The 18803-nt window shown below is 35.7% G+C and overlaps 1 protein-coding gene across 11 annotated transcripts in view; it reads right to left on the reverse strand.

The window, feature by feature from the left end:
• Window positions 1-18803, reverse strand: part of SDCCAG8 (SHH signaling and ciliogenesis regulator SDCCAG8) — a 262314-nt gene that overhangs the window by 111384 nt on the left and 132127 nt on the right. For 10 of the 11 annotated variants that reach the window (XM_033851855.2, XM_019920402.3, XM_033851860.2 and 7 more), the window contains one exon: window positions 17274-17416. In XM_033851855.2, coding sequence (XP_033707746.1) covers window positions 17274-17416 — 143 coding nt within the window. Of the gene's footprint in view, window positions 1-15198; window positions 15640-17273; window positions 17417-18803 lie in introns of those variants that run through there. The other variant, XM_033851873.2, reaches the window with a different exon arrangement.

Below are 18803 nucleotides of genomic sequence, written 5' to 3' on the forward strand. Positions count from 1 at the left end.
ATTTAAGATGATCTTCAGTTCAGGACAGTTTATAAATCTAAATACACTGTTTTCTAGATTTTACACACACACACACACACACACACACACACACACACACACACAAAGTATGTAGTCACATAAACCTTGTCCACTAGGTTGTAGGATAACTATAAAGAAGAATCCTGCTGTCTTCATTTAAAAATTTTAGTGCCTAGATGTTCCCTCTACAGCTGGAATAGAACACGCACTCAATAAATGTTGAATGAATGCCTCTTTAACTGCAATCAACCCTTATCCCTTCATTCAAAAACAATTCAAGACCCCTATGATGTAAGACACTAAGCTGGGTACAACTAAGTTTACATATTTCTGGAAAGCTATTAGTTTTACCTATAAAGAGCTTGCAATTTAATTTGCAGTATGAGCATCAGATGATGACACTAATTGTTGCAGTTTCTGTTCACTACCTTTCAGTTTGAATCCCATAATTCAAGTGAGTTTCATGGTATTATTTTATACAGCAGCACCATGCTATTAACATTACTATAAAAAGGTGTTTAGTAACTATGATAGAAGAGATGGCAAAATCAGTATATTACAGTGAAAGCAAGTATGTTCTAATCAATTTTATGTAAAATTTTAGATTAATAAGAGTATCTATTAGGTGAAAACTTCTTGACGGGTTGGGGGAAAAAAGCACATTTTAGAGCTGATTTTTAAAAATCAGGTTATCAATTTCCTTTTATTAGAAGAGACAACTATTTTCCCTTCAAATGTATAGTTGTATGTAGCCTCATCCAGTCTTTAAAGTGACCAGAAGTGTTGATCTCTACAAACGATATAAGCGTACATCTTCTATAACTGCCAATTAAATTTCAGTTCTTCTCTTTACAGACAAAAGCATGCCATGGATCATAGACATTTTCTCTAAAATCAGAATGTCCCAAAGCACCCTGCCCTAATCAAATGTAATCTATTTGATCTAGGCTGCTCTGAGATGGGGAATGTGAATGCAGTGCTCATTGAATTTACTCTGAGTATTTAATCTTTGTGAGGAGAATGCAGAAACTCTTGTGAATAAATTATTAGATCTTTAAAATCCCAAAATAATTGTGCATCTTCATTGTTTTTCCTAGTGATTGCTTTATAACAGCTCCTCCTCTATTGGCATCTTTTTATCAGTAATGTAACAGGAACTTTTCAAGGACAAGAGTGGAAGACAAGGGCCCGCATAAACGGCATGCATGATGTGACCAGACAGATGATTAGCAAGATGTCTTTAGTTTGCAGAGAGAAGGTTTCATTTTCATAGGTCTAAGAAAATTTTTTTAAAAGTCCTCCTTCTTAGCCCCGCTGTAAACTGTTCCTATTGTAAATGATACCTAATTTGCAGGTGTCTGCCTAAAGGCAGGTCACTGAAAGTCAATGAAAATCAGGGCAATCTCAGCAACAGAAATTAACCTGAAGATCATGGCGGGTAAACATATATTTCAGAGAGCATTATTCCAACTGAAACAATCAAACCGGACTTCAAAAAATGAACAGAGACTTAAAACAACAAAAGCAACCAACGGCATCTATTTTAACATTGCAAATTTCTTAGATATTACAGATGTCACCCAACAGTGCGTGCATTTGCTTCCCATATGTGAGCAAAACTGAGGCATCACCAGATAAATTTGAATGGAATGTTAATCTTCACTTTAAATTTTTTTTCCTTTCCTAGCTGACGACACAATTTTAGTATTATCATAACGGAGCTTCTGGCTGGAAAAAATTAAATTAATGGATGGATAAAAAAAGCTTAGAAACTTAAAAAAAATAAACAACTTTCAAATATCTATACTTGATGGTGTCAAGAGCCAAGATGAATGTATTTCAATTGCAACTTCCAAACTAAACTCACAAATTACTACCATTATGCTAAGTGTTAGCTACCCCACTGTGCAGTTTTGCTTTGTGAATTTTTACCTTCCTCTATGAACACTTTTAGCCACTGATCGCACAGCCTTTCAATGTTTTCTGCCTTTTCCTTTAAATAAACTGGCTCTGGCTCCTTCCATCTGGTTCCCCTTCCGTCAGCAACCCTGCACCTGTTCACACCTCCTCTCCTGTTGGATTCCACTGAACATTTCCTCCTCTGCCAGGGCTATTCTGGCACTCGCAACCTTTCTGTCATTCAATCCATCTGTCAGAAGTGAACTTTGTTTACCGCAAGCTTCTGCTTTCTTCTTCAAGAAGCAAAGCCCCTCAAGGTCATTGTCAAATGAACTGTCGGTATGGATTTAAATCCTCTACCGCTAACCAGCAGAAGATGAAGTTCTGCTGTGTAATGTACTTGTGAAAATTACTTTTGGGTTCGGGAAGACAATAATTTGGAGTCAAAGTAGTAAGACATAGTGTTTTAATGATCATTTGTAAAACCAGACAGCTGATATGTATTCCCTTCATGTGTGTCTGCACTTCTTATTATATCAAGTATGAACTATATGTATAAGAAGCAAAATAAAAGTTTTAAAGTGAAATCAAAATATCATAAACAAGTTTACACTATGTAAAAATTGCTTCATACTATATAGCATTAACTTGAGGAATAAATATTTTCACTAATGAATTAGCCAAGGGAAAGAGTATTCCAATTAAGAAATTTTACACTGAAATGCTTAAAATGTACAAATATGTACCATTTCAATTATAAGCTATATATTAACACACAGCTCCACTACTGCTTTGAAAACCTTAAGCCATGATATACAAATCAATTCATGTATATTTTAAATTCCATCATTTAAAAAATAAACAATTCTGCTTAAATAATACTCAGATATATGTTGCCAAACAAACACATCATCTATCTAAAGAAATGAAGTTGTATCAATAGGCCAGTTTTGTGAAAGAAATAAACTCATAGGAATTAGGTGAAATTGATACTCTCAATTAAATTTACTCTGTGTCATCTACAGCTATCAAGTACTTACCCTACCTTCATAAATTGAACATGAAATTACTTTATGTTGAATTATTCACCACTCTTTTAGACAACTATATTCTTCAGGAAAAAGGCAAAGCAATGACTTGACTCAAATTTCTTATAAGAAAAAGGAAGATCACTTTTTAGGAGAAAATATATTTTAAACAAAGCACTGTTACAAATGTAAAGCTAAAAGGCACTTTGTGCACAATGTTGCTTTTATAATTTGGAAGAATTACCCCAAGATTTAGTCTTACTGCATGTGCTTTTATGAAGTAAAATTAATCAGGTCTGTAAACTTTTCTATATTATTTTTAGAAGAGATAATTAAACATTTTTTCACTGCCACATAATTGAAAGCAGGTTTTATTAATAAAAAGAGTTTAAAAACATGCAATTTAAAATTTGAATCTTAGGTTTGGACTGATTAAATGTAATTTATTTAAAAAGACTTTGTGAGAGAAATTTTTCAGATGCATTTTAAGAAAATTATTGTAATACTAAATATAAAAGTAAAAACAAAAACCAAAAAACGATAGCTTAAAATCCAAGTACAAAGACATTCTTTTTTAGCTCTAATTTCAATTTTATTACTAATCTCCAAAATACTCTATATCCTATAAATCACTCTTAGCTAATATATATAATATAATTTAATATATGGATTTTGAACACAAAATATGAATTCTAAGAGGTGCTTCCTCTTTCATCTTCCTAAAACGTAATTTCTAAATAATTCCATTTTATGTGGAAAAGAATTCAAAAATAATATCTAATTTACCCAGCAAGTTTGTTAACACTGTTCCGGGTATTTTTTCCCTTTAGTGTAATCTGTGCTTTGACTGTAGTTTGGTTACCTGGATCCCTGCTTCTGAATAGCATGGAAAGAATACTGCTAATTTGATCACTTCTACGGTCTGATTTGCTATATAAAAGAAAGAAGTATTAGCAAAATGCTAGTTTAATAGAGGCTGCTTAAATTACCGTGAAGCAACTGTTCATTTTTAGCAAATTGCGTTTGAAAAACGCAGTAGTAGGCTTGTTTTGGAAATTTGTATAATAAGAACATAAATAAAAACCACTCAGTTTAACATCACTGATAGTCACACACAGATGCATGAATGTGTGCGTGCACACACACACACACACACACACACTTTTCCCCTCCATAAATACGTAAGAAAAAGAACAGGGAAATAATACTACGATTACTTTTACAGATGAGCTAATTTAAGGAATTCAAAGACTACTGTTAATGTTAATTTGCTTAATGTATAACATGCTTATTTTATCTTTTAAATAGAAAACACTAGGAAAAAGTTTTAGATAGTTTGCTACCAACACGGGAAACACAAATTTTACAGAAAAAATAAAGAGGCATTGAAGCAATGTTGCCGCGTTGCACTAGAGAACAGGAAAGCCGTTTCTAAGGGCACTGCCAGGTAAAGACCAAGAGCTGATGTCATTCACATTCTTTAACATCAGTTTTCCTAAAACAGCATAGGGATGTAGGATGGAAGGTAAAATATTTAAACTCCTTAATAAAGAACTGACCTTAATTTATCTACATTCTGAATGAGACTAATAGTTCTGCTTTTCTAAGAACTGAAAATGATGAAAATACTATTATTTTCCTCTGGTTTATTGGTTTTTCTGCCTATATATTCATGAAGTCTTTTAATACCAGAGGATATTCATTCTTCCACCCCCTTCCTCAATTACCTTAAGGCAAGACCTTCTTTCAGATGTGGAAATATTTGCAGGAGTGCAGGACAAAGAACTGAGACATTTTCATAGAGTTGATCAAGGGGGAAAAACAGATTTGCAAGATTCTGTTAAAGAGTAAGAAGAGACTAAATGACAACTTTAAATCTGCCACAATCATTTACTAATGTGCTGCTATATCAAATAAGTCTAATTTTTTGACAGCACCAAATTAGATTTATTGCAGAAACTGCTGCATAAATAGCATATGGCTATGTTATACCACCTATTTCAAATCCTGGTAATGTTTCCCTTCCCCCTTCAAAATGAATAAATTGAGCCAAGCTACAAACCTTCTGCGAAAAAAGAAATATACTAGTTCAAAAACAGATGTAGGCGATCTGGATTTCTTTGTTAAAGTAATAGTTTTAGCATGAATGTCCCACTTCTATATTTAAAAAAACATGACTCCTTAATAAGTTATTAAATTTAGTAAGTCAGTTTTCTCTTCCATTTCTTTCAGAATGACTTAATTTGATTTTTGTTTTAAGGTTTTAGGTTCTGAATTATGCTTACATTTTGATGTTCAATCCACAGTTACACGGGGGAAAAAAGAAGGGCAAGTGGCTCTGAATCAAGCATGGCTTAAATCAGGTTATGAGACATTATTAAGCACAAATGCATGTATTGTATGATTGCTTTTGGTTTTCATTTGTGAAAGACGTGGTAGAAATCATATCAAAAAGTCTTCGCTAATTTTAACTATAGCTTTGATACTGCAAACTCTTTGATGCATAAAATATATAAAGTGATCATTCCATGTGCCACACTATACACATTAGGACGGCAGAAACGTACAAACTGCAAAAATCAAAGTTCCATGAAAACTGGGACTGAAAACTCACACGACAATTCCGAGATGGACAATTCTTCCTTTCTCAGTCTCTACCCTGATACCCACCCCACCCCCAACTGTGATGCAATTCAACTCGATTTTTCTTTTTGAACAAAAGTTTCAGTTCTTCCTTAGATGGGAAAGACATTGCAAGGTCTTATCTCAGACCAATGGGCACACCACTGCAAACATCATGGCACTCGGCTACCCCGCAGACTCCCTCTCTGTGGTCAGTCTTCCCAGCTGCCCTATCTGTTACTGTCTGATTAGTTCTGCTAAGGAGCCCCTCCCCTGCCAGCTTTCGGTGCCATCTGTTCTACACAAGATGGCTGCTGCCCAGCAACCTAACACTGCCCTCCTACCTGGCACCCGGCTACCATCCTTACCCCAAAGTGCTAACACAGGTTCTCACTGCTGGCAGAGTCAGGATTTCATTACTACTACTTTGACAAGTGCAGGGTTGTTTGTAATTTCTCTTTTATCCTGATTTTGATTGTACAACCACCTCCCACTGATTCAGTTTGCTTCAGTTTTGTTGCTCACAGATTTTACTCTCCACATTAATCTCCCTCTGGCATGTTACTGCATCTGTTCCCTTTTTTATTATTAATTTTCAAATTCCCACCATTTTTGACAAAAAGGAGGTAATCTACACTCTGTTTCTGCCCATTTCATTTTCTTTAATTTGGAAGATAAGTATGAAAGCATGCCAAAGAAGTTAATTCTCCGTTAACAGTTTATTTTCTGGCATCCCTAAGCCTTTGTATATGAAAAACAGATAGGAATAAATGTTGACTGAATCACAACAACATAGTCGGAACCATTCCTGAATTTAATGAAAAGCAAACATATGAAACAGCATTTTTAAAGTTTATTAGTTATATGAGTTGTCTCATGCTGTCATTCCTTCTTCCACTTTTAACAGATAATTCTTTGTGGAAATTAGTCTGAGTGCAGGATCTGAGTTTGGGTACATCTATAGTTCTGACATGGGCTCTATCTTCACTGTAGATTAATTTTATTATTCCTTAATGTAATTATCATCTTTCTTCAACCCAAACATTGATGATTAATTCACTTGCGAATGATTGTGAATAAATGCCTTATTTCAGAAATCGGCTAAGAATAGAGAATTGCCATCAGTGCAACAAAGCAGAGCTTAAAGAGCCCCTAGGTTGTGGAGCTGCTTCCGTGAGATCTTGTTTAACAAACAGTTAATATCAGGAATGGCAAGATGGTTTTTCCTCTAAAGGCAAAGAGGACTGCTTAAGATTTAGAAAATAGGAAGTCATACAGTTAACAATATACTCTCTTTGTGTCCCTAATTTGTCACCACCATCACCTTGCAAAAAAGGACTTGAGTAATTTGATCACTGCCCTAACATTTTCTAGATTGAGCAACACATTGTGACTGATAATTAATTTTACATGAATTCATATTAATAGCATAGGAGTCCCTGAACAGATGAGCAACACCTCAGATTTACAGAAACCTGAATGAGTTTAAGTGATTTTCATACTCACATATATCCTCATAAAATCACAGTAAAGATCTGTAGGAAATAAAGTACAGTAGGAGATTTTTCCAAAGGCGACAGAAGATAACCATAAACAGACCTATGCCCAGCCAGGTGAACCACACTTCAGATCTGCTATTGGAAGATCAGAAAATCTTGAACATTGCTAAAACCCACTTTTAAGGCCCCATCTTGAACACTGCCTAAATCTATCTCTTGCATATATTCCAATAGTGACTTGTTACTTTATTTTATATAATTCTTTTGTGGGTACAGTTATATTTATAACTACTCCCTCAACACAGGGTGCATTCTTTTGGTAAATCCCTTGGCCAACAATAGGCTTCTTGGAGGTAGTCGCACATAGGTGTCAGAGGGATAAGTTACAAAGACACAGGGAGGTACCCTCCCTGCAGGAATTCCTTTGACACTCTCCCTGTGCACCACCCTCCCCATTGCTTGGTCAGGGCAGGAGATGCTCAGCCCTCCCACAGGTGACCTGCACTTGCTGGGGAGAGGCCACACAGACCCAAGGTGAAGCAGTCTTTGCTCAGCTAGTCATCCGCTTTACAGGCTGTTTCCAAACATTTTCTGACCTCTCTTGTACCCACTCTGAGTTCCTGAATTGAGGGAACCGTCTCCGCTGCTTGTCCAATCTAATAAAGTAGTAGCTTAAGAAAAGTTTGTTTACTTGAATTGGGCCCTGCTCCTCCATGAGACATGGCCCGAGATGGGCACTGAGGAGACTGGATTTACGCAAGCCTCCTCTTTTCTCAGTATCCTTAAAATGAGCTTTGATTCCAGGATTTACCAACCAATGAATCACTCTACGATCTACTTGTGGGTATCAGGGAGACATTAAATTACAAGTGAGTAATGCCTAATACTAAGTTGATGATCTTTTATACTTCTTTTACCTTAAATTAGCATTAGAGAGCAGAGCTTTCCTGCAGAAAATTATTCAGACTTAGGGCTACTAGGATAACAATTCTGCTCTTGCTTTTTTTTCTCCTATTTTCATTGAACTTGATGTTCATTGTTTTGAATCAGGCAAGTGGTGTGGACGATGCCTTCTCAGTTTCCTCTGGGCTTCTTCAGAAAATGAATTGGCAGCCACCACCACCATGCTCCAGGCTGTGGGCCTGTGCGGCAGGGAGAAGAGTACATCCCCAGCATGGATTTTCATTGCACACACATTCGGGCTTCACAGACTGAGAGAAGCAAGCCAGGGAACGCTAAGCAGAACCTTCAGAGACACATTCCCTGGCAGCCTCTGACTCTAACCTCCCCTGCCCTGGGCCACACTGAGACCAGGGTTCTTAGCCCATCAAACAGGTGGAGCAGAGTGGGCTTGGGCAACGTGGTGTCCACCAGAGCAAAATGAAATGCCTTGTCTTTCCTGGCTCTCTGACAGCCTGTTCCCTCTGATACTGGGTGGGGGAAGGAAAAGAGGACGCAATTTAAAACAGTACCAAGGCTGTCTATTTCAAGACTTGAAGATGTTGGTTGCACATATATCCATTTAAAATTATTTTTGACACGTTCTCTGCTTAATTTATTCATGAAAGGAGTATAAGAAAAAAAATGAACTTAACTTTTAAATGGAAACTTAAGGCTAAAAATTCCTCAATAATTTGGAAAAAAAAGATACAGTTCACTATGGAATAGCAAGAATACATGTCAATGTTATACCATTCCCTTCAAATGAAGAGATATTGAAAGCTTGGTCTTTTGACCTAAGCTAGTTGTCACCTGAAGAAGAGTGCAGTTCCTTCTGAATTTTTCACTAACAACAAAGACGAAAGGCACGTTTATCCAGCATTTACAGAGATCTTGTCAAACAGCCTGCTGACGAACTTGGTGCTGGAGACACAAAGATGAAAAAGGCCTGCTTCCTGGCCCATGAACTGAGAATTTACAATCCCCAAAGTTTTTCTATTTAGCTTTGAATTATGTTTTTATGCTTCTTTGTGAACATGAATCCAGATCACAGGTTCTAGAGTGTGATGGACCCAGTTCAAAGTCTGCCTCCTCCTTCCCCCTGTGTGACTCCTTGTCTCACCCTTCCAAGACTCGGCTTCCTTGGGCTTGTTGTTCTGACTGAGAAAGCAGGGTGTCTAAGCTTCTTGTGTAAAATATCTAATATTTTACAAAGCATTAGCTTTGCTAAATGCAAAAGAAAGAATTATTAAAAATTTTTTTTAATTTAAAGATACAAAAAAAAAAAGAGCACACTGACCACGGACTTGGATATCGTGGCAATTTAAAATGATAAAAACGTTTCCAAACACTCTCACCTTTGGATCTATCTTGCCACAGAGTAGTAACCTACAGCCCACCATGGACCACACTTACTATATAGCACTGTTATAGGAAAACAAGGCACAGTGCTTGGCACGTGCTAAACATTCACCTATGCATCCTTTATATCTCTCTTTTTATATTCTAAGAGTTCTTTAAATAAAACCACAAAGCATCCCTGTGGAGAACTGATCATGCCTCCTTGGATTTATGTTGACAATAGAGAATCTCTCTCAAACCAACATGACAGAGATGTACTCCTCTTTCTCTTTCCACTTCCAACCATCCCTTAGCCAAAGGAAAAAGCAGGGATTGTTAAAAAGACAACAGAAGGGACATCTGCTGTTTTATTTACTCAGGATCCTGACAACCTTCCCCTAGTAAGAGCACCTCCCCTTGCTTAGTACAACTCTCTTCCCTTACTCTTGGGGTTCTGCCAAGGCTGCCAGCCACAGCACCCAAAAGGGTGTGTGTGCACATGAGTCAGCTTTGAAATTTGAACTGAAGGTTCTGAATTGGAAGTGGAGGAGCCAGGACGTCACATTCTTACAGTTTGAAATCAAGGGCATCTCCTTTATGTTTAGTTCAGATTGAAGGATGTGGCTCCATGCTGTGGAAGAACCTGAAAGAATGAGCCAACTTTCAGACAGAAGTCGAGCCCTGCGATTGACAGAAAATAACTGCACGATGGTGCCGCCTGGAGTCCCTGGTCCAAGAAACCCCGAGGCCCCAGTCGCACCTGGGTTTTACATGGTCTGGTTATCAAACTAATAATTCCCCCTTTGGGGGTTTCTATTACCTCAACCAAAGAGTCCTGACTCATACTGGTAATCTGAGAGGTCAAACCACTAAGAATGCACTTACCAATAGTTATTAGGTGGAAGCTAAAGGCTCTGGAATGGAAGCCTTAATCACCTCTCCCCAGGTAAAGCACCCATCATAATCGGATAACCTGGTGGCTTCTCTCTTATACTCTTTCTCACTTTCAAAAAGATACGAACACTATAGCTCAAGTTACTATCTCTCGAGGACATAAGGTCAAATTGTCCCATCTAGATCACAAAAGTAGGTCATAGCATAATACCTATTTTATGGACCTCCCTTAGATTCCTGCTCGAAGAAGTGCTTTGAAGTACATATCATTAAAAACGTTATTTATGTAAAAGGGGAAATACACATTTTAAAGGTAGCCCTGCTGATATAAGTTGGAGCCTAATATGTAATATCATAAAGTAATCTGCCCACATGTATGTAAATGGTAGTCTTGTGAGAGGGATTTAAATTCTATAGCTTTTTAAAGATGTTGGGACATGTCAAAAACAAATATGTGAAGGAATTTCCACTTTTTAATAAAAGCCTCTCTTTCCTCTTGGGTAAAAAAGGAGTGAAGTAAAGGAGAATGATAGTTGTATTACAATGTGTTAAATGACTAAGGCAAATGATGAGCCAAAGGACAGTGTTTCTTAGGAAAAGCATAGCCAAGACTACAGTTCACTGACAGGTATTTATATCAGTGTATAAGGGAGCAGCTAACACTAATCTCTATTATAAATTTACGTTACAGATTTTCTTGGTTGTCTTGTAGAAACAATCGCATTAATCCATTTTCCTACTAAGTCACATAGAACTACAGCCTGATGGATAACTGTATAGGCTTTGCAAGCAAATTGCTGGGTTTCAAATACATACCAGCTGTGCGACCTTAGATGAATTGTTTTGCTTCTTTGTGCCTAGTTGCATCAACTGTAAAACAAGGAAATAATAGTCTGCATCTTACAGGGCTATTGGGAGGGATAAATGAAAAGCACTCAGCTCAGTTCCCAGAGCACAGTAGAGGTTCAGTAAATGATGGCCCCTTGCCTTTAGCTCCTACCTCTATTATTATTTTTTAAAAAGCTACTTCATGTGGCATGGTACCAGGCAGATCCTAAGGTGAATATATTCTTAACGTCAGAGACTGATACTTGTATGTATTTAACTTACTCTCATGTATGCTTGTGTACCTCCCAAATGCCATTTTTCCCTCTGGAATTTACCATGAAACTTCCTTCATTTCCATTTTCCTATATCCAAATGCTACCAAGGATCGCTAAGAAATTACCTGTCCCTCTGTCCCTGTAATACTTTATCTGGAATCTCCCTTCTGGATCTTATCATTTATCTTACCAACTCTTGGTGTATTTTTTTTCTTCCCCACTAGCCTATAAGCTTCTGAAAGGCAGCATACGAAGCTATTTGATATCTCCCATCATCCCTAGCACAGTGTCTTGTAACAGGAAACGTTCCATGCAGAGTGAGCAAATACATGAACAGATATCTTTAAATGTACCTCGAAGTTTGTTATTGAAAAGAAAGAAGTTGTTTGACTACTACTAGCAAAGACATAACTGGGAAGGGAGTAGCCTTGCTTTTGTTTCCATGTATACTGGGCTATGTATGCTTAATGATCATGTTTATTAGGCACTGGTTTCAAACACTGTCAGAGGGGCATCTTTTAATTACAGAGACCTCTAGTTTAAAATCTTGTGTGTGTGTGTGTGTGTGTGTGTGTGTGTGTGTGTGTGTGTGTGTCTGAGGTTTTCAAGTGAGCATATTTAGGGGAAAGGCATACTACACTTTACCAACCCTACTTGAATTGTTAGAATGGCTATCATTTGATTCGGCTATGCTTAAACATGTGTGTGCATACTAAGTTAAAAATGAAAAAAAAATTACAAAATCATAACATAGTATAATATGTACAAGAAAAATTCCCAACAAAAATTTTCAATCTTATCTCCATGTCTTATTTTTTACCCTGATATACCTGATAATACATATATATGTATATATTTGTTTATTTATATATCAATACTGGGCTTTAAACAAATAGTCATAAACTTGCAATATATTAACCATTCCTATAATAATGACTTATTGAGCTCCAACTCTTTGCAAAGGGCTGAGGTAGGTGCTCTAAAAAAATATAATATTAATAAGGCCTCTCCTCCCACTTGAGGAATAATGCATTATAGAAGGGAAGACTAGCAGGTACATAAAAACTTCAGAGTATGAATTTATTTTTTTCAGATTTTCATTTTTCCTGTTTTGAGGAATTTGTTCAGTAGTAGGAAATGCCTTCAGCTCTAAGTAGGAAGGATGATTCAGAGGGAAACGTGCTCCCTCTGGCATGGGTCATCAGGGAGGACTACAGTGGAAAAATCAGGATTTCAGGGAGACCTGGAAAAGAAGGTAAAATTACAATAGGGCTAGAGAAGCTCAAAGGGGTATTCTGGGTGCAGAGAACAGTAAAGGGGGAGAAAAGTCCAAAAGTTGAAGGAGGGCTGCATCTGCTTAAATCACATGTTAGAAATCAGCCTGTGAGAGGATGAAACTGGTAGCAATGAAATAAAACCAGAAGGTTGGGAGCCTGTCAGGCAATCTTAAATGCTGAGTGGTCTGGACCTTCTACAATAGCATGGCACCAAGAAAGGTTTTGAGAGCAGGTAACAGAGTCAAGACAGTGCTTATGGATATCCACTTAGCAGTGGCTGGCACAAGAGACTGGAAGGATGTTAGGAGAGAATTTTCATAACCCTTATGAGAAGCTGGCAGAGCCTAAATTATGATGAATGTAAATGGTGGGTAGGAAGGACATTTCTATGAAATCTCTTTGGGCTTCAAACTAAGGAAACGTTTTAAACACAGGATACTCCAAGCAATTTAAATACCTAATGTCCAGAAACAAGAATTTAATAATGCATTGTCTTAAATCATTGTTAGAATCATTGACTATCAGAGCTGGAAGGAAACTTGATGATCTAGTCTAACCTAATTTTATAGGTAAGTTATGTGGGTTCAAAGAATTAAGTAATTTGTCAAAAGTTGCAAAGGTAGTGAATGCCTGTGAGAAGATACTATAACTCAGTTTCCTTAACCCTAGGATACCTACCAACCGCCCCCCCCACACCCTTAGTAAAGTGTGTGGTTTTAATTGTTACTTCACCAAAAGCATACTTTGAATCACTCTTTATTCTTTTCTTATACACTGAAGGTCCCATTTCAGTCTCCTTAGCTATTCTTCCACAGTACTTGAAAACATGGTCCTCTCTACTTGCTTTCACCCACTCCTTCGGCTACAATATCTTTATGTAAAAGTATCCAGATCTAAACCTCTCGTCCTGATCTCTCTCCTCATGCTAGATGTACACTGGACATCTCCATCGGAGTTCCGAAATAAAACATATTCTTTCCTCTGCTATTTCTTTTACATTCCCTAGTTGAATTGATGGATCATCCAGTTAACATAGGCTAGAAACTTTGGAATCACCTTTAATTCTAGCCTCTCTTAGCACTACCTTAAATGCCTCTTGAAGATACTATTTCCTTTCCATTTTACTGGCTCAGTCACAGCTGAGGACTACTACTGTACTTATATTCTAATTGGAGTCTCTGCCAATCATCTCTTCCACAACCAATCTGTTTTCACAGTGCCTTTCAATTACCTTCTTTAAATACACATTGGATTCTATCATAGTTCAAGCTCTCTTGACTTCTTACTTGAGTTAAACAGCCTCTCAACTGAGGAACTGTAAACGTTTTCTATAAAGGTCCAGATAATAAATATTTTAGGCTTTGAGGACCATACTCAATTCTGCCATGGCAGTGCTATACATAATACATAAAGGATAATCATGGCCGTGTCCAATAAAATTTTACTTATGCATGTATAATTTTTATGTGTCATAAAACATTGTTTTTCTTTTTTCCCCCCAACCCTTTAAAAATATAGAAAACATTGATAGCTCATGGACCATAAAAAAACAGATGATGTGCCAGATTTGGCCTATGGGCTGTAGCTGCCACCTCTGTCCTAACTGGCCTTCTTGTCTCCTACAACAACTCTCCAAGTTCACTCTCCACACGGCTGTCTGAGTCAGGATCCCAACCCAAAAAGTTGATCATGTTGGCAGCCCTGATTAAAGTACATCAAGAGTAACTCCAGAATATGGCCCACAAGACCCTTCCTCTGGTTCCTCTCCCCTTTCCAGGTTTATCTCTTGCCAAACACCTAATGTGACTGTAGAGTTCATATTCCCTCCCATCTTTATGTCTTTGCATATATTGTTCCCTCTACCTGGGGTATTCACCCCACCTTTCTCCACTCTGAGGACTCCTATTCATGAACTCAGAAAGCTTTCCCTATCACCTTCAGTGGCAATGTAGAATGAGCCAGTTCTCCTTTATATGTGCTCCTGTGGCAATCTTCACTTCTCTAATTACACTGTTATCACACTCTACTATAATTGCATATATAGATCTGGCTCCTTAGTAGAGTGTGAACAACCTAAGGGTAGGAACTGAGTTTTTTTTTCTCTCTATGTCCAGGGCCATCCAATGTACTTAAAAGATAGTAGGTGCTCAATAAATACTTGTTAAATAAGTGAATGTTATATTTACTAATTGTGTCCTTCAATAAATGAGTTTCTATTTTCCATTTTTAAGTCCAATTAGACAATAAAGGGAAATTCCAAAAAAGTGACAGGTTATTTTTCTTTCAGATTGGCCTATGGATTTCTACCCCAGTTTTAATTGTCTTTGCCCTAGAAGATTTGAATTCTTATTTTATCATTACTTTATATCATCTTTTTCATATTTAATTTTAAACTTTGTTTAGAATATGCCACTCAAAATATTTAAATTAGACTAAATGAAGCACTACCTGTGTGGGATTTATTTATTTCAGCTGGTTTACACTGAAAAAGACAGACATGAAGTTTCCCAGTCACACACTTGAGTATATGAATCAATAAAGAATGGTGAGGGGAAGCAAACTCTAAAAAACCCCAAACTATATATCAGAAATATTTAGCCCAACAACCAAGTCACATTTTCAGTGCAAAAGAGAGATATACACAGTTCCTTCCATTTTTTATTGTCATCTTTAAATTTATGAATGTGGATTTTATAAAACATCAATATAGACTAAGTGTAAAATGCTTACAAAAGAGTACTACTTTTAGAAAATAGGTAATTAAGTTTTATTTTCTATAAGACTAAGTTAAATTTTGGTAGACTTGTTGTAAATAAAGCTCAATAGAAAAAGCTTTCTATGGAACCAAGCAAAATCGTTTTTCTTAAGAACAAAGGAATTAGTTACCACCAGTCCATTTTCAGCAGTTGCTGCATCTTAATATGCTTTACTTGCAAGAAATGGATCTTGTCAGACAGTACAAATTGATACTGCACAGGAAAGCTCTCTATGGACTTTGACTTCAGAAATTAACTCTCTGAATAAGACAGAATGGCAAAGGGGACAAAACCAGCATTAATATTTATTTATTGAAGCTCAGCCACACTGACATTAAAAGCTGTCCTATTTCTGTGGGTTAGTGGTACTTAGCACACAAATGGTTGGTTCTCAATAGAAGTCTGACAGAGAAGAAGAACGATTAACTATCATGATCAAGCTAAATTCCAAAACTTCTAAGATTAAATAACCATAGGAACTATGTTAACATTACATTCTTAGTTCTATAATGACAATATTCTAAATGGGCATTAAAAGAATGGTTACTATTCTGCAATATTAAGCAATTTTTTATCATAAAAGTGTTTCATCTCTTGGGATTTTTCCAGATATCACACATGTATAAATGATTTGTTTTCTTTCTTTCATTTTTTCCTTTCTCTCTTTCTCCTTCTTTCTTCTCTTTATCTTTCATTGTTTAAAAAGGAAGTTGGTAAACCATTTGGAATATTATCATAACAAAATGTTTTTAACCGAGTTTGATTTTAACAGAACTAGAGGCATCTTAACACTAACCCAAAACTTTGGGAGGTTCACCAACCTCTAGAATATTTTTTTTTCTCCAAATGCAGGCTGTTCAAGTGGTGCTTTTCTCCATCTGTTATCATACCGTGCTCAGAATTACATTGTCATATTTAATGTAAAAGGGATCAGTCCCCTTTCATAGTTTAAATTCAACATATTACTATGATTAGAAGACCAGTGTTTTTCTAATTTATGAATAAACCAGATTCTATAAACTTACATGTGTATTTAGACAAAGTTCTCTCTAAAAACTGAAAAACTCTAAGAATTGAACAAACCCAAAGCTTTGATCTGAAAACTGAAAAATTGTACTAAAATTCAAAGGGAAAAGGAACTCATTTATATAGTAATGTGACTTACCTACAATTTCAGTTTAAATTTTTCTCTGTGTATATTTATGTATGTGTGTGTGTGTTTTCAATACAACAAATTGCCCAATGTTTACTACCAAAAATGTCTTACTGTAATTTAGGGCTGAGCTACATGTTTACTAAAGTTTTATGACAATGATGATCACATCACAATATCTCATGATGGAAGCAATGTAATTTGAAATCACGATAGTGTAAGCATGGTTATAGTAATGGTTTAAACATGAACAGTGCTAATCAATTTCATCTCTAAATTTTACACCTCCTTAGGACTCAGGTTGCTTATTTTGTATCAGTTCCATCTTAGTTTGCATCTTAGAATGTCTCTTACTTTGTCTCTTTCACCACTGACAGTATCTGATTATTTTCCTAAATATATTCCTCAGATACTTCAGTTCAACATTTTTATTAGACACAGAATTAACAGGAGAGGTAGTGGTAGAAGAAATATGTCATTTTGCTTATATTGATAGAGAATCACCTAAATATTTGAGCATTGTAGATGAAAGGTTTTGTAATATATCAGTAATTCCCTGCCACACTTATCATTCACATGTCTGGGTGTTTTGCTTACCACATCTCCACTTTTCTTAATATGCCTGAAAACTGTGTGTTAATTGAATGACTAAGACTTAACTCTAACAACTGTTTGGAAGCCTGTGGCAAAAATCAGTGGAATGAAATTGGTGCTATGGTGCATAATGGGATTAGGCAGTACCTGGTGAGGTGCAGTTGGTGCTCAGATTTGCCCAGCAGTTCTGTCAGTTTCAGGCACTCCTCTCTGGCCCGGGTTGCCTTCTGCTGCTCCTGTTCCAAGTGCTGCTTGCTTTCACTCAGTTCTAAACTCAATTTCTCTATTTCCTTAGGTAGAGAGAAGAGGGAAAAAGCATCCTATAAAATATATGCACTTGAATTCAAAATTATCTCATTTTTATTTTTGCCATGAATTTTAATGTGATGAAAAATTATTAGAAAATTTAGGCTAGCTTCCATTTTATGACAAAGGGAACTAACACAGCCCAAACTGCACATTAGTGAGGATTTTTCAGATCGTAAGATTCAGCCTAATTTTAAAAATGAAATGATTAAATGAGAATAGTCAAAATGGATAATCTGCACTTTGAATCTAAGGCTCAGTCCCTTTAAAAAATAATACGAACTTAAAAAGTCACTATATTTAAAATACAACATTTCTGTTTGTGAGATTAGATCAGACATGTGCAGTGATTTACATCAAATATGAGACTCTTTTTTTTAAAAGATACATTTATGGTTTCATTTGGATGTTTTGAAAACCAAATTAGATCGTAAAATAATTTAAGATATCTTTTAGAAAAATGTGAGGTGTAAAAGAAGGCATCATTATGATGCACAATATTATTTGGAAAACAATAATTTAGGAAAAAAATAAAGCATGAGAACCTTCAAGTGTTTTGAATGTATGACATTTCTGAGCTAAAATAATATTGCATTATAATTGCATTTTAAAAAGGCAACAAAAGCACTCTAAGATTAATAAACATCTAAAATTTATGGTAGTTTATTCTTTGGTCTCAGTATGAAATTATCCTTTTTTTACTGAAACTCAAATATTTCAAAGCAAAAGTATGTTACATAGAACATAGTTTAAATAATTTATACATTAAAGTACAAATATTTATTTATTATGGAACATCCATAATTTAAAAAAAAGAAAATAAAAGAGATAAATATTCAGACTCTTAAAACAAGAAAAACAAAAAAGGGGAAAGTAAAGGGTTGAAACGTTTTCAAATTCAGCAGAAAGCAAGAAGCAATTTTAATACACAAAAATGCAATCTACTCTTGGAAAACAAAACCATGTCTAAGTAGAGTTTTAAACTTGGTATTTAAGTACATTCTAATTTCCTCATGTCATTACTCAACATTCTGAACAATCTACAACTATATTTAATATATCAGGCAGGATAAACTAAATAATTTATTTTTCTACATTTATTACACTACAAATATTCAGTTTATCCCCATCAAAACTGTACATTACCAACAATATAATAAAACAACTTACTATAAGTTATTTATTTTAAAAAATCCTAAGTAATAATGAGTATATTGCTTTCATTCAGAGTAGATTTTCTATATCTTTCAGATTAGGATACTAAGTGAAACTGATTTGTTTAAAATATTTTTAACTGTTAAAGTTATATCAATATATTTCCATTCATAACTAAACATAAATAAAGAGATGGAAAAATATAATAGAAAAGTC

Source organism: Tursiops truncatus, chromosome 1 (genome assembly GCF_011762595.2).
Source record: "Tursiops truncatus isolate mTurTru1 chromosome 1, mTurTru1.mat.Y, whole genome shotgun sequence".
In the NCBI taxonomy this organism is placed as follows: Eukaryota; Metazoa; Chordata; class Mammalia; order Artiodactyla; family Delphinidae; genus Tursiops; species Tursiops truncatus.